Source organism: Lichenostomus cassidix, chromosome 13 (assembly GCF_008360975.1).
Source record: "Lichenostomus cassidix isolate B80296 chromosome 13, HeHo_3.0, whole genome shotgun sequence".
Lineage (NCBI taxonomy): Eukaryota > Metazoa > Chordata > Aves > Passeriformes > Meliphagidae > Lichenostomus > Lichenostomus cassidix.
This window is the reverse complement of record NC_139494.1, coordinates 8,957,376-8,973,868: the sequence shown is the minus strand read 5'-3', so window position 1 is coordinate 8,973,868 and position 16,493 is coordinate 8,957,376. Positions and strand designations below refer to the sequence as shown.

General features: G+C 41.6%; 1 protein-coding gene across 1 annotated transcript; it reads left to right on the top strand.

Annotated features, from left to right (window-relative positions):
- The first annotated feature begins 684 nt into the window (after positions 1–684).
- Positions 685–6,997, top strand: C13H5orf15 (chromosome 13 C5orf15 homolog). Its single transcript, XM_085073534.1, has 3 exons — positions 685–840; positions 3,757–4,340; positions 5,393–6,997. Exons 1-3 carry the CDS (start codon positions 738–740, stop codon positions 5,522–5,524), a joined length of 819 nt encoding a protein of 272 aa, XP_084929660.1. The 5' UTR covers positions 685–737; the 3' UTR covers positions 5,525–6,997.
- Positions 6,998–16,493: the final 9,496 nt, after the last annotated feature.

Sequence of the window (16,493 nt, the reverse complement as noted above, 5' to 3'; positions counted from 1 at the left end):
CAAGTAAGTGCGGGCAATGAACAGTTAGCAGTTTGGATCAACTTCAGTGGCTGTTCATTCGTTAGTAGTTTGTGTTTTTCCATGTCTAAGCCCTGGCTTTGGTGGCTGCAGAGGGCAAGAGCTGCGGTGCGGGAGGATGTGCCCCATGAGGCAATGCTGTTGCGACAGTGTGACACTGCAGAGCCACAGACTGGGCAAGGCTGTCTTCCCTCTTAGGGGAGCCATTGCTGAGTATTTCCTCAGATATTTAACCCAGCACTCCAGGAGAAGTGATCTCCGTCTAGACTTCACTCATCCAAACGAACCATGTGCAGACAGATCACAGGAGCATGGCAGAACTGTCCTAAAGCTGAGACTGGGGCATTCGGATCAGCTAGCAGGAAATGTTTTCACAGTCAGGGCGGTCAGGCATTGGCCCAGGCTGCCCAGGCAGGTGGTGCAGTCACCACTCCTGGAGGTGTTTAACAGGGCCCGGAGCTGGCGCTGGGTGCTGTGGCTCAGGGGTCACCGTGGCGGTGCTGGGCGGAGGGCTGGACAGGACGGTCTAAAGGGTCTCTCCCAGCTCTGACGATTCCTTGCCTGTACAGTTCCATCAGTCCGTGACTTCACTGCAAACCCCCCGGCTCTGACAGCGCCCCGCTCCCTCAGCGCCTGCGCGCCGCCCCGCCTTCCCGCCGTGCGCGTGCGCGGGGCCTCGCGAGGGGCGGCGCCATCGCCACGTCCGCGGAGGGCCCAAGATGGCGGCGGCCGGCGCCGAGCGGCGGGGAGCGGCGGGCCGCGCTGTGTGCGTGCTGCTGCTCTGCGGCTGGGCCCTGGCGGCCCGCGGGCAGGTTTCCCCCGGTGAGCGCCGCGGGGTCGGGCGGGGGACTGGCTGCGGGCTGGCTGGGGGGGCTGTGGGCGCTGCGCGGCCGCCCCGCCGGTCTCTCTCACCGGTCTCTTCGGTTGGGCCCGCAGCGCTGTGCGGCCTCGGCCGGGGCGGGTCGTGCCTTGAGGCGAGCGGGTCCGGCCTCGGCCTCTCGTGTGTGGGAGTGGGCTGGGGGCAGCGATCGCTGGGCTGTGTGCAGGGGAAGGGCAGCCCGGGGCGGAGGGCGGGAGGCTGCCTGCCTGCCAGGTGTGCAAGGCTTTTGTTGCTGGGAAGAGCACTGTAGCTGGTTACTTCATTCATCAGATTTGGGATTTTTTCCCTGAATACTCTGGCTGTGTGCCTGGCTTTAGTCTCCCCCTCGCCTAGAAATTAAGTTTACGTTATTCTGCAGTTGACTCCTAGTTAAGTGTTTTCTTTCTCCACTTTAAACCTGCAGATAGCTGTAACCGAAGGCTAATAAGAAATGCGTGCTTCAGGGGCACTGAGTTTCTCTTTGTTCTAGATGGAGTACTGGCTGGGCAGTGAAGAGAAAGGAATTAGCGAAGGACATAAAGGGAACTGTTTGATCTATCAGTTCCTTCCATGCTTGTCAGTCAGTATATCCACACCAGCTCTATTCGTGTTGCCCCTCAGCTGCTCTAATGGGTAGGCAGTAAGAATTTGGGACAGAAATGTGTAGGAAACAGAGAGTTTTTAACTTCAGGAGTCATGAAACAACTTGCTTTCTAAAAGCAGTTTTCCTGGAAGTGAATTTTAACTGTGACATGTTTTTTATGTGTGGTGTTTACTAAGCGGTTTACTGAGAGGTGTTGCTAATTCTGTCACCATGATTGAACATTAATATCTGTTTCTGCAGCTGAGGCATCTCTGGATCTAAAATCATCTGACAGTGTTGTGTAACCGTAAGCAGTGCAACCACCGTTTATAATGCCAAATAGTTTTGGGTAAATATAATAAATCAGTTGTGGTTTAGCTGCTAAACTTCCAGCTGCTATTAAAACAAAGAAACCCAAGCTTATTTTAGGAATAATAGGAAATTGCTCTTTCTCAGTCTGAAGCTGCAGCAATAGCTGGTGGGAGTCCCTTGCATTTAAGCATATATCTTTCTAAAACTTCCGTGTTAAAATGAATTCAAGAATGATTTGAAGTGTAGTGCCAGATGCAACATATTTTTACAGGAGAAATATGCTTGTTTCACATATGCTTGTTTCATTTCAAACAGTTTAGCTATTACTCTCTAATCGTTTTTGTCTGTTTGGGGAGGGTGGCAGTAAGGTTGACTTCACAATATGCCAATTAGCTTTAAATATGAAATTGTCTTGTAACTGCCTTTCCTCATATTCATCTCTGCATATGCAATTAGCTGGCTTGTCTCCTGAGGGGAGATCAGAATTCCCTAAACTTGTTCTGGACAAGAACTGAACAAGTTAGTGTTGATATGGTAACTCATAATTAAATAAGTAGTTTTTTCAACAGCAAGGAGTGTGTTAGATGTGCAATAGTTCACTTTGACCTTCAGCAGAGAGGCACCATGGTGTCTGGCTCGTGAGAGGAGTTGAGTCTTCTGTTTTACAGTTGGTTAAAGAGTAATTCATACTGCAAAAGTGTGCCGTGTAAACGAGAGCTCTGTTGTAACTGAGCTTCAGCAAATATACAAGTTTCATGAATAACGTGATTCAGTGTCCCCTCTATAATATTTTACTTATACAAGCAGTTGGTTGACTGCGTTGTTTCTAGAGTGTGTAACTTTCCAGTGAGCCTTGGAAGTGTTTAATGAAAGTATTGTTCCTTTTTTAAAATGAAAAATTAGTTTGGCATGCCAAAATACAAGGCAAGTGTGGTTCCCTGATTTAGGTGAAAATGCAGACTGAAAGTCTAAAATTTGTAATACATTTTTTAAAGGTGCCTCTGGATTTGAATCTGGAAATCATGTGCTGTAAACATGCATAGTTTGCTGATTTTTAGTTTTAAAAAAAATTGGCTATTTATAAGCTTTCTCTGTATCTATTTTTACTATCCTTTGGATAGAGAAGAGGGACAGTGGGCTCTGCATCTGGATTTAATGCTCACCTTGTTTTTTATGTTGTTCTGCAAAGCCATCCCAGCACTAGAAAGATGCTGAATTTGCCTGAGGTTCTATTGTTACAGTGCTCTTTCTGACTTATTTTATTACAATAATTACTACCAACAAAAGGCTTTCCTCCAGGAGCGTGGGCAGTCAGATTGTCCTTTCTTCAGTGTTTCTTTTTAACCTGTGGTTCACTGGTTTCACTTGAGTTAACATAGGATTGGAAATCTTTTTCAGTGTTGTTCTCTACAAATTCAATAAAAATTAGTGGCAAGAAGTGCTGGGACCTTGTGTCCTCACTGAAGGGGACTTTGCAATGTCCTCTCTTGTTTTGTTGGTTAAAACATGCAATGGTGAAAGATTAAGAACTTTTAACTGCAGGAAAAGCTTTCCTGAGAACATCCTCCTTTGTAGACCTCAGCTCATTCTGCGTGAGGAAGAATTCAATGATGGAGAAAATGCTACTCTTATGTGATTCTACAAGACATCATAAATCCACCGAGGGAAGAATGAAATGTCTTTGAAGTTCTTATGTCTGGAAAACAGGCGTGCTAGTTTTTCAGGGACACTTTGCCATACTAATCTAGAAGGCAAGTGCTTCCAAGCTTTAGTTCCTGTCCCACTCAAGCCTTCTCTTTGGAAGTTGCCAAAGTACAGGAGTGTGTATTTCTGCATATGAATGCTAAAAAGTTTGCAGTGTGACATGTGCTGTGTTCTTCATATGGTTTCTTGTCTATGAAGGAAATCTGTGGCAGTAGTTTTCTGTTGCAGGAAAAGTCAGTGCCTTGTGCACAGTATTGACCGTTTCTCATTTTTTTCTCAGGTCCTGTGAGAGCGGAGGTACTTCAAAACAATATTTCTTCTAATGAGAATGAAACACTGAGTAGATCCCAAAATTTGACAGACAGCTTACAGAGTTTAACCTCAGCAAGAAAGAAGGCATTCCCTGCAACAGCCAAAACCAACTCGGTGACTGCAGGAAAGCCACCTACAGAGAATGGTGACTCTTTGTCACCTGTTGTCCCTGCTAGTCCAGTATCACAAGTAGAGGTTGATGCTTCTGAAGATACTAACATTGAGGAAGAGGATCTTCTAACAGATTTGAAAGACACACTAAGTAGTTCCCCACCCATCATAAAAGAAACTATGGAGTCAGATGGAGATGACTACGCTTATGAAATGACACCTAATTCCAGGTACAACCCAGACCTTCTTGAGATGGCAGAAGATGACAACTCTGACACCATCAGTAATTACAATGAGGAGATCAAGACCCTTAACGAGAAGATAAAAGGTGTTTCTGTTTCAGGGTTGGATGAAGAAGAAGACAGCCATTTCTTTTTTCATCTGGTTGTAGTTGCCTTCTTAGTAGCTGTTGTTTATGTCACCTATCACAATAAGAGGAAGGTAGGTGTGCTCTGAAAGGTTAAGAAAAATAGCTAGAGTTTAAAATAAAGTTGCATTGCCTTGTACAGTTTTTTAAGAAGAGGAGCTTAGCTTTTTTGAAGAATGAAATCTTTGACCACTTAGTCTTGTGGTGATACTAATGTGCAGACCATTACTGTCATATTTATCTGCACAGTGAAAATGAACTCAAATGAAACATTTTCGATTAGAAAATGAGTTAATTGGTGATGTTGGTAATCAGTCAGTACATTAATAGACACTGGCAGTGCATAACATGAATTCTGTAAAGGAGACCTGAGCCAAGTCAAGTGGGGGTGAATGATTAACTGATTTTTCTCCTGCACAGGATTATAAACAACAAATTAAGGGAGGGTTAATTGCAAATCATGCAGAAATGTTCTTGTTATGATTGTGATAATCCCTCTAATAGTTCACTTTAAGATGGGCTTTATAACGTAGACATTCTGAGGGCTTAACTGCAAACTTTTAGAAAATGTTTAACGCTGCATCCAGGTTTACATGGAGAAGGTACTATTTTCAGGTAACTGTTTCTTCAGTACAAGCTAATCCTCTGTATCTCAAAAGTAGCCTGACTGGTATTATTTAAAAATACATTGCTAGCATTAAAAATTAACTTCAGCCCAACCAGACCCAGTAGAGGTGCATGCACAAATTTGCATTCAACTGTGGATTAGATTTTAGATATGAGGAAAATTTAGTGTTTGTCTTTGGGGAGAACACTGATTTGGGTGAGGATTTGCACAACTCTGCGAAGAAAGCAGCTAAAACCCCCAAACCTTCTTTACTGTGCAGTGGCCTATTTGTAATGTACATTGCTAGCTCTTTATAGGGGAAGATCTTGAAGACTGTTGCATCTGAAAATTTGTCTGAGAGCAGTTCAAATAAGTGATTTAAAAATGCCTTGTCTTTGCCACAGTAATGCCCTTGCCATCATGGGGGGCAGAATTGTGATGTCAGTACCACTGTGAAGCTGTCTATCAAACCCAAAATGTTTCTGCACAGCATCTATAAGTTGTTTGTTTTTCTTTCAGATCTTCTTACTGGTGCAGAGCCGAAGGTGGAGGGATGGCCTGTGCTCCAGGACAGTGGAATATCATCGCTTAGATCAAAATGTTAATGAAGCAATGCCTTCCCTGAAGATAACCAATGACTATGTGTTTTGAAAGCACTGTGATTTGAGTTTGCTGAACTTATCACTTTTTGCCTGCCCAGTCATGTAATGATATTCAGGTATTCTAAATAAGCTGCTTGTACAGAAATGAGATGTACTCTCTGTGACCTGGATGTTTTGGAGATTAAATCTGATGGAAGATCAAGGGCATGATCCATCTGTTTGCTACTTTGGTCGGGTTTTATATCAACTATAAAGATACAGAGTATAATAAATTAGTGCTTTTTCCATTCATTAGGCATCATCCCTTCTGTCTGGAGCAGTCTGAATAGTCACATTACAAAAAAATAAGCATAAAATATTTTAGGTCTAATAAATTAATGACTTTGGTATCACTAAATCAAATTAATGATCTCTTTACTAATCACTTACATGGCTCATAAATTCCACTATATTGCAAACTTAAAACATAATTACTTTTTTCTGTGCTTAAATCCTCATGCTGCAAGTCTTTCATCTTGTTTTTTTCTGATTCTGTTTTCTTGTTGCATAATTTGATCCTATTTTAGGCAAAATAGGTAGAAAGGCAATTTCATAATTACTGTATGTGTTCATACAGTAAATAATTTAAAAATAATTATGTATTACCCATTTTATTTCAGAAGTTTTATACCATATATTTCCTAAAATGTTTAAGGTGTTTGTGAAGGTATGCCGCTTCCTGACTTCCTTTCTTTTTTTCCCGCTAATGCTATTTATGATTACTTCATTGTCTTTGTAATTAATGAGTGGAAAATAAGCCTTGTTGAATAATCTTACTAAAATATAGATAGCTGACATGCTTTCAATACATCAAAGCTTTCTGTTGAATTTTAAGACAGTTGGGAAATAGCTATGTGATTTCTTATTTTATAAATGGGAGAAGCTGTAAGAATAATTTATTTGATTGTTCTTCTGACCCAGGTAACAGACAGGTGAAAGTGAGGGTGTGGGGGCTACCAGTCTGTGGACAGTGCACTCTCATTTTTGACAAACATTTACGCATTAGTGTAAATCAAGTTACTGGTACAGTAGTTTTTTTTAGGTTTGTTTTTTTTTTAATTTGTCTTTTGTACTTCCATTATTTATATTTTCATGAGTTGTAAAATATATAATTTTAGTTTTCTGTACATTCTGTTTGTGATTTAGTTTTCAAACTGATAAATTTGTAAATAATGGTGAATCAGAACCCCATGATTAATGACTTGGTATTCAAGTAGTTATGTAACATTTGGAAACAAATCAACTTCACGCCTGTTGGCATGAGGAGTCTGAAGGCATGATACTGTCTTAGGAATGAAGTGCTAAAAGTTCTATATGCTACTGTTAAATGCATTCTTTTCATAACCACAGGAAGTAAAGCACAAACAAAATATCCCAAACCTCTTTTCTTGCAGTAATTTTTATTGTATTTGGACTTGTATCATTTAATATTTTGAATAAGGTTTTTAAAATAAATGACAATAATAAGCTTGTGTTTCTTAAATATTTCACTGCTTTTATACAGTAATTTATGATAAAGAACTTGCTTATGCTTGGAATTGGAAACCAATTCAAAACCGGTTTCTCTGTTACCCATACTGGCTGTATGAAGATTTGTTTTTTGCATCTGTTAAATGGTGTGTTGGGTAGATAGCAAGACTTAAAAGAAATCTTTTAAGCTGTAGGGATTAATACATTCTTTAACATGCAGATTTTTAGCCTGAGTTATATAGTTAATAATTATTGTGGAAGATACTTGAAATTCTTACCTGAACATACCTACTTTAAAGTGTAACCCTGCTGTGGTCAAGATCTAAAGGGAAAGGTTGCTTTGCAAAGCTTCTTTAGGATGTTTAAATATTGGAATTTGAGGAGGTAGCTAATGTTTTTGCACCCAAGAAATTCAGTAACTTTGTCCTTAAGCAATATTCATAAAGTGTAGTGATCTTTATGGTAGAAATTAGTACGTTCAGCCATGGCAGACGCTTGTGTTCCTTTCACCTTGGTACCACAGACCTTACACAAAACCCTCCGTGAGGTACTGAAGAACCTGACTGTGCAGAAGTACAGTGATACCCATGTGAGAGGTTTCATTTAAAGTGTCATTTTCTCTTCAACCTACCCAGTGAATTAGGCCATGAAGGCAGATGTTACATTTTCAGCCACCTCCCTCACTATAGCTACAGGACTGTTTAAAAAATACAGAAAATTAACATCCATCTGAGTTTGTAGAAATGAGGCATATTCTGTCATTTTCTGGAGTTCATAGATATGAACTTCTTCCATGTTCACTGTCTTCCAAAGCTCTTGAAGCACAGTTCAACTGGTGGAATAAAACCAATGTAAATATGTTCTTTCAGGCTTTCTGAACAAATAACACTGTCCTCTTTAAGACTGTATGTTAATATGTTTGTGCAATAATCTTGCATTTCCTTGCCCTCCTTCCCTCAAATTGTTTGTCCTTGTGGATAAACTCTTTCTAAGGAGAGAAAGGTATTAATCTTTACAGCTTTTGAGCTGTTCTTACAACAGCTAAGCTCCTCTGCTAACTTCTGGAGGAGAAATGCACACAGATAATGGCAAGAGTGACAGCTTTCCCTAAAAAGCTCACAGAAAGAAGGCCTGGCATAAACTCATATATTAAACTGGGTTGTTTTTCAGTCACATTTTGAAATGCTCGTGGGTTTAGCTGTGCCATGACAATACCTGTCCCACAGATCTGGGATGTTCATTAGGTATTTAGGGTTAATGACCTGCAGCTCCCTTGGGCTGGACTGGAAGTGTTAATCAAGTCTCTGCTGAATTGTCCTTATAGATGTTCTGTGAAAATGCTGTTTATGAGGTTACCTTAGAGGAGAAAATCACACTATGAGCCTTTTGCTCGTGGAAGTCATATCAGTCCTGAAACCTTTAGAGTTGGGTAAGTGATATTGAGGTAATGAAATGATGGTTTGCATATGTGTCTTCTCCAGCAGAGCACAGCTTTGCCTCACTCACGTACTTCACTTGTGATGAGCAGTTCTTTGTTTGCTCTACTATGGTGTGTATCTTCTGCGCACAAGTAAGAAAAACTTTTTAATATGCAAATTTTTTTAAAAATTAGGTCCTTCTCTAATGATAATAAGGGCAGCTTATAAGAATTTTTTTTAGATTCAAAGGGAATTATTATTAATTTGAAATCCTTGATGTTTAAACAGTGGGTTTAGTTTGGGGAATTACCTAAACACATCCTCTTCTAGGATACTAATTTATTTTAAGTCCTTGTGCAAGTCTGTCTCCATCAGGTTATTGCAGCAAGTTGCCCCAGAAGATAGTTTGGTCACACCAAAGTTTGTGGATACATCACAGCAAATGATATGTCATGTTAATATCAATGTTCTTAAAACCTGTCCACTGCTGATGCCCAGCGGTCAGTAACAGAGGCTGCAGTGCCAATTAACAGCAGTTATTTGTATCCTAAAGAAGGCATCTTTCCATCCAGTACCTGCTGTGTTGCAATATAAAAATGAACCTGCACTTGTAGTGAGGTGATCCCGGAAACAAAGGTGGCAAGCAGAGAGAGATCTCTCAGCTCCACCCTGGCCCGAGGCTGTGCTGAGCTTTTCTCCAGCTCGCTTGTATGTCGTTCTTCCATGGAAAAGGGACCTCGCCCTCGTGCAGGTGAAAGGTTTGATATGCACACAATGACTTTGACTTTTTTTTCAAGGATACCTTTTTCATTCTCAAAGCCCTTGGACTGTTGCCGGAGCGAGGGAAGTGCTTGCTGAATTGGCTTGGGCAGTCAATAGCTGTTGCCTAATAGCACCAATAAAGAGGGAAAGGTTTTTCCTGATCCGGTTTTACAAGGGCTCCAGCAGCACCAGGAGAGTGCGGCATATGTCATCCACTGTGCAATAAAAGAGCCATTTGCTGATGAGGCAATCAGGGTTGAACTACTGGGTTTTAATTTCTTTAATTGAATTTGCTTGTGGAAAATTAAGAGCAGGCAATCAAAAATTCATAAAGTGCTGAGATCAAACAGAGGAAAAAGCAAGCGGATTTATGTCACATCTTACCAACAAGAAATGTCTTGATGAATTTCTTTAGTGAAGAAAGGAAACTTTCTCACATTAAGGTGAATTATGACTTCCATCAATATTCTGATAAAAGGAATAAAATATTCCTGAAGAGCTTTCTGATTAAACTTCCCGAGATGAAAGTTCAAGCTCTATTTATGTAGGTTCTTGTTAGTGGCTGGGTTTTATGAAATGAGGAAAGAAATAATGAATAGGATAGTTTAAACAAATGATACATTTCACTTTTACTATCCAGGAAATCAGGTATTTTAAAATATTTATGGTTTAATTTTCATTTAGCACTAGTGCATATTATTCAGCTCTAAGTCAAGTGTCCTTGGCTGCTGCTCAGTTGTGTACAGGGTGAAGAGAGAAGGGTTTATCTGAGCAGGGTGCTTTGAGTTACGGGAAATTAATTTGCAAGGTGGAGGTGAAAAATGTGGTATCTCTTAAATGAATTTCAATGCTATAAAAATAATAGAAAGGGAAGAGAGAGTTCTGTGTCTCTAACACAGACTGCTATTAATAAAAACATTGGTCAGGGGTTTTCCAAGTTATGGTCAGTTTAGGAAACCTGTGATGAGCCACAGTGGGGGAGATTTTATTCGCTTTTATTGCTGGTGGGAACTTGGCATGCTGAGCAAAGAGAAATAGGGCTGGCAGCAGGTACTTGCTCAGGCCTCAATTTTCTGCCTAAATTTGGAGGCAGTGAAGCCTCCTGGGGTTGGGGGGCAGGAAGGACATATTATCTGGCAGCTGTTCTTGCTCTGGAGGGAAAGGAGCAGGCTCTCTGGCAGAGCTCTTCACCTGAGCTGCTGCCAGGGGCTGAAGGCTGCAGGTGTGTGGTGGGAGGTGGTGTGGGCAGTTAGCCACACCTGGGTCACTGAGGGTCTGAACCCTGAGGGGAGCCTCCTGCCCTCCCTGCCTCGCCATGCTCCCTGCTCTGGAAGGTAAGTGGCTTCCTCTTCCTTTTTGAATCTTACTCCTGGGCTGAGGTGCAGTCATTTTGGGGTGCTGAGCTGGTTCACTGTGCAGCCACACTGGTGCTGGAGCTGGCTGAGGCCAGCGATGGAATGTTGGCCAATCCCAGTTCAGCAGCAGCAAATGGTTCATTTTCGTTTCTGGTTACAGTTACATCATACAGGTTCTCATAACCTTGTGTTGCCCCGTGGCAGGAGGGGTTGGCCGTAGATGATCTTTAAGGCCTCTGTCAACCCAAACCATACTGGCATTCTGTGGCTCTGGATCTGTTTCTCAGCTGTCTCATAAAGCCAAGCCAAAACAAGAACATTTCACACCGCAGAGGCCAGGTGAGCGATGGTTGCTACAGTCTCAGCATCATGATTTTTGTTGCTGAGAGGCCAAGCCAGATGGAGGATTTGGGGTCTCTTTTGGTTTGTGTTGTTTTTTGTGGAAATGTTCTTGTGGGGAAATCTCTGAGCAGACTCTGGGGAGGCTGAGGGTGCTGCCCTGTGGCAGTGCCTGTGTGTGCAGGGCTCCCAACGCAGCACCCCCTGTCCTGTCCCAAATCCAAACTGAAGCTGCATTTTGTGCTCCTACAAGGCTGAGTAGCTTTATGGGAGTGCTAAATCCTCATGTAAGGCTGATAGAGCAGTAATCTTCAAGGCCATATATCCCAGGCACCACAAAGCAGCAGAACTAACAACATCATTTTTATGCCTTTTTTTTTTTTTTTACCATCAAGTGTCCTTTAAAGAGAAGTCCCTGTACTGGTTTTTGTTAAACTTTTCTGATACAGACCATATAAATGTCCTCACTGTAATAAAAAATGGTTAATATGAGAACTTCTCAGCTTCACTGTTTCCAATATATTTAACTGGAAAGGGAAGAATGACACCTCTTCTGTAATTGATCCTTAAATCATTATCAAAATCATTTAGCAGCCTACTAAAAGTTATTTTTAATTACAAGGTCTATTGCCTTGTTATTAACACTGAAAATCACTAATCTATGCAATTTCCTATCTTGATTAAAAATAAGATACAAAGATTGTATTATCTTTATTGAGGTGCACTCATTGAGGCTTTATTAAAGATTAAGTGAAAACAGATTTAATCCCTTTGTACTATTCTGTAAACAATGTTGAAATGCTGCTATTTAAGGAAGCTGGTGGGGTTAAGAACTGGAGTTGAGTTTCACAGGTGTACCCAGGCTGCTGAAATATTTAAAATTCAGATCATATGAATTGGGAGACTCTTGTGTGTGTTTCTCAAAAAGCTGACCCTCATAATCAGCTGGCTCTGCAAGGCAGTGGGATTATGTTATATATTTTTGTCAGCACCCTCCTGATTTTGTCAGCACCCTCCACATCATCTTGCTGTGTCACAAGGACTGATGGAAGTCCTTTTTGTCCCTGGGGAAAATGGTTATGCTCTCCACATAACTGTTCCCCCTCTGCAAGTCAGGGACAGTGACTAAAATATTCAAAAGGACCCACATGGCATAGTTTTTACATTTAACAAGCCCCAATGACTTGCTTTAGATGTATCTTTTCAGGTTAACTCCTACTTATTCTTAATAGTTAAATTTCCAAATTGTAACAGGGTGAAGCTGCAGCCACTGGGGCAAGGAACAGCTGATTACCCTTTATAAAGGTGCAAAGTTCTTTCAACATCTAGAAATTGTCCTTTTAGCATTAGCTGGCAAATTCTACCCGTTAACCTGGAATAGGTTTTAATTGCTAATGCATGCTGATTGTGCATCCTAACAGCTGGAATGCCAGATATTCAGAAGAGGGGAATTATATTCCACGTTGTTTGGGGAGTGAAAGAAGGTTGGAGCAGAAGGCAATAATGGCATCATGCAGAAATAAAGCCAAAATCTTCCAAGCTGCAGTGTCACATTTTCTGTATCATTTCTGGGAAAGATTCTCTGCATCTGAATAGGTGATCTCTAGAGAAAGGAAAACTGTCTTTGATCTTATCTAAGTACAGTGGTTCTGGGCTGGGTTGTACCACAAACTGAAAAAAAGGCTCTGTGGCACATGGTATCTTAGCAGTTTTGGGGCACTTTGTGAGGCAACCTTCTTTGGTGCAATTTGTTATAATTTTAGCTTAACCCAGGGTGTGCAGTTTATCCAGGGGTGACTGTGGCACACTCACAGGGAGCAGTGCAGGGCCTGGGGGAGGAGGTGGCATCTAAGTGCTCTGCTGTGGCCGTGTGGTTTGTGTCAAGGATGTCCTTCAGCATCATCTTTGGTCGGCACGGGACTGATCTGCAGGGAGAGCTTGTTAAAGAAAACCAGGCCAGAGAACTGGGCGGTTTCTTTATCTTCCCAGCCCAGAAAAGCCCTACACTCACCCTTTCTCATTTCAGTGTGAATATTTTGGGTATCACAACACAAAGATGTGTTGTGCTGCTGGTGGGCAGCGGCTGTGAGAACAAAAGGATCCTGCTGTCATCTCTGGCACTTGTCTGGAGTGCTGCCTGCTCCTGCCTGGGCCTGGGTAAGCAGATAAAGAATTAAATAAAAGTTGTATTGTAAAAAGAATTCAGTGGTGAGGCAGAGGAAGGTATTTTATCTGGCAAGCAAGCTTCCCTTGCTGGTGCTGTGAAACTGTCATTGCTGAGGACAACTTTTCTCGAAGTAATACCCAGAAGAAAAATAATAATCAGTTTAGATATTAAAATAATTTATTTTTCACGACTCTCCCTGATGCTGGCCAGCTCTTGGAGCAGCCAGCAGGGGGGAGTGTGGCTGCGCCATGGAAATCACCTGGCAGCCAGCAAAGAGCTGGAATAGTGCAAAATAAGTTCAAGAATCAGTGTTAGGATAAATTCCTTTGGACAAAACTGACACTCTGAGACAGACAGCATGAGCCCATCGAGCAACCGAGATGTGGAGGGGTGTTAAGGGGTGTTTACTTACTTTTTTAAAAAGCCCAGTTTATTTTATTTAAAAAATCCTCAAGAAACAGATATTTTTACCTTGGAGTAATGACCTCGGTGATCTTACACTGTCTTTTCCAATCTAAATGATTTTATCTTCTTGCACTGCATCTCCAGGCCTTTATTTTTTAGTTTTGTCCTGAAAAATGTGTGTGTCTAACATCCTGAGTCTTATGTATTAATCCATCTCAGCTGTAATGAGTTTATAAGAATAAAAACTATCTTTACTCTTGGGGGGCTCAGCAAAATAACGTCTAGCTTTGAAATCACACTGTTCTTCTCTAACTCAGGGAAAAATAAATCTGTTTCCTCTATCTAACATATATTTCTATTATTATGCAAGAGGAAAACACTGGGAAACAAAGACACCAATCTCCCTAAATGTTATTTCATGGGAACAGAAACTAATAGAAAAAAAATGTTGCTATTTATGGGATTTAATATGATGAATTTTACCTGACAGCATCTAACCTTTTTCAGAGCAATATACAAATGATTGCTACGTGCTTGAGTAAATACAGATTTAGAAATATGTCACCAAACCACCAGTTAATAGATTAATTATATGCACAGTGCTAATACCCAGTTCTTGTTGAACTTGCTATCTGAAAAACAGTTATTTTATGTCTGTAAATAGTTTGCCTGCCTAATTACTTGCTTAGCCATTTCTCCTTCCAATTACACACATGTGCAGTCATCATATGGGAATTGCTAATGCTTGTGGAGCTGCAATGTTGGGCAAAGATGTCTTAGAAACTCAGGGAAGAAATTTCTCCATTTGGGAGAAATATAAAAGTTCTTTGGCTCTACAGCAACTGCTTTATCTGGGGTAATGTCCAGTTAAGGCCTCCTTCCTTCCCCAGAGCTAAAGGAAAAGTACCCAGTGCTGGAAAAGGCTCCAGACCAACGAGCAAGGCTGGGAATTGTGCATCATCTGCAGTATCCATTTGTCATTCTCCTTCTGCAAGTCTTGACATGATCCAGCTGGGTCCTCCAGTGGCTGTTGAGCCACCAAAGGTCAAGAGAACCCTTCTGAGGTCTGTGGAAGATGCACAGAGGAGTTATTCAGTACATAACTGTTGAGAGCATTAGAGGGTCTGCCATCCCTATCCTCAGGAACCTCAGTCCCTGAGCGACTCAAGTCAATCCTGTACTGCTGATTCATTTTCATGTTTACAGCTGCAATTAACTTCTGTTAAAATTGATTGTAACTCCCACCAGGGAGCACTCAGAGCAGAGCTCTGCTCATGTTCAGAGGACTCTGATGTGCCTCCAAATCCTGGCAATCCTTCATACTATTCCTCTTTATGGTCCATGCAAAAAATAAAATTGAATATAAAAGTCAAAAGGGTCACCATATTGGTACAGCCATTAACAAGCCTCTTTCCCCAAGATTAAGATGATAGATTTCCTAACAAATGTTAATCAGAATTACTAAAAGAAAAGGAAAACTATCATGATGGCACCTACCAAGCCTTTGGGTTCACTTCTTGCTTTATTTCTCTGTAACTTGCCAGTCCTAGAACATAAAGCTGGATCCAGAGGTGGAAATAGCATCAGCAGAGATGATGTTAAAATTTTTGTATGTATTTGTGTCCAGTTTCTTGTTGCTCTGAGTGCTGTTTAATTCCCTCCCTACAATGAATTGCAAACAGATGCTTAGGTAATTGAGGGCTGAGGCTTTAGAGATGATGGTCCAGGCTCTGATGCTGTTACTCAGGATTACACTTACTTCATAAGCAATCCCACCAGCTTTGGTACAATAAACTAAACAATATTGAAAGGGGAAAAAAAAAAAAAAGCTTAAACTAAACTGAGCACTGTGTGCAGCCCTGTAAAGGAAAGCTGTTCCTGTTGAAACACCACTGACAGCTTGTGCTGAAGTTGCAGGAAGGACAAAGTGGTCTCTTAACAGGTTTGCTTCTTTTTGCCAGATGGTCTCAATCTTGTTTGGGTTTACAGAGCTCTTCCCCCCTCTGTCTGAATTGCTTCTGAGATTAATGTCAGCGGTTTCTGCAGGAGGCTCCTCCGAGAGTGAGGAGCAGAGGGGCAACATTTTGACTGAGTGAGGAAAGTGAAGAAAAACAAATGCAGAAAATCAAGGGGAGGTTTGGCTGCTTGGCCCTGGGTTGAGCAGGGGGAATGTGTTTTTTCCCCGTCTCTCTGCTGACACATTGGCTTGAGGAAGGATGCCCTGCTGGGGGTATGGGTGGGAGCTGCTGGCTATGAAAGGAGAAAAAGATTCCATTTCTCTAAAAGTAAGTAATTCTTTTTCCTCCATTCATGGCACTTGCTGCAAAACATGACTCACAATGCCTCGTTGACTGGGGCAAGGGGTTGCCTGGATTTCCTGTCAAATTAGGGAAGTCTTCTTGGGAAGGTGGAGTCACATCAGTGTTCAGGGCAGGAGATGGGCAGAGAGCTCCTGCATAAACTCGCAGCAAGTCTCTGGGTCTGAGGGTTTCTCTGCAGTACCAGCAAACCTCCCCAGGCTGCCATCATTCCCCTCAGCCTGGTTGTGTTCTCCCCACTCCCAGGAATGCACAGCTCGACCAGCTTGGTCCTCCTGAGCCTTGGTTTGCTGTGAGGAACTCAGCAGAAATGAATGAGGGCATTCAAACCAAGCAGCCAGCTCTTCTATTTTGGGACAAGATTATCTTGAAATATTTACTCTAGAGGTGCTGGTGGAACCAGCATGTTCATGTCAAAATGTCTGACTGACATGTTGGTTTTCAAATAGCCCTTTGCTCTTGAGATACTTAAAAGCTTTTCCAAACATATTCTTCTGTCTCTGGGGACATAATCTGCTTGTTGCATTTCTGGTCTGCTAAAGATTGTCTTTTTGCTTTTGGGTGAGAATATTTGAATGTCACAATTCCTTCTGCTTGCTAAGTGGGGCATTTACAGATTTTTATACAAGCATTTACAATTTATTGTGGAAATCCCTGGTTGGATAAAGGTCTTCACTACAAAAATGATCTACGTAATGTATTCTCCTATTACCATTAAACCTCTTAAAAAAAAAAAGCAAAAAAA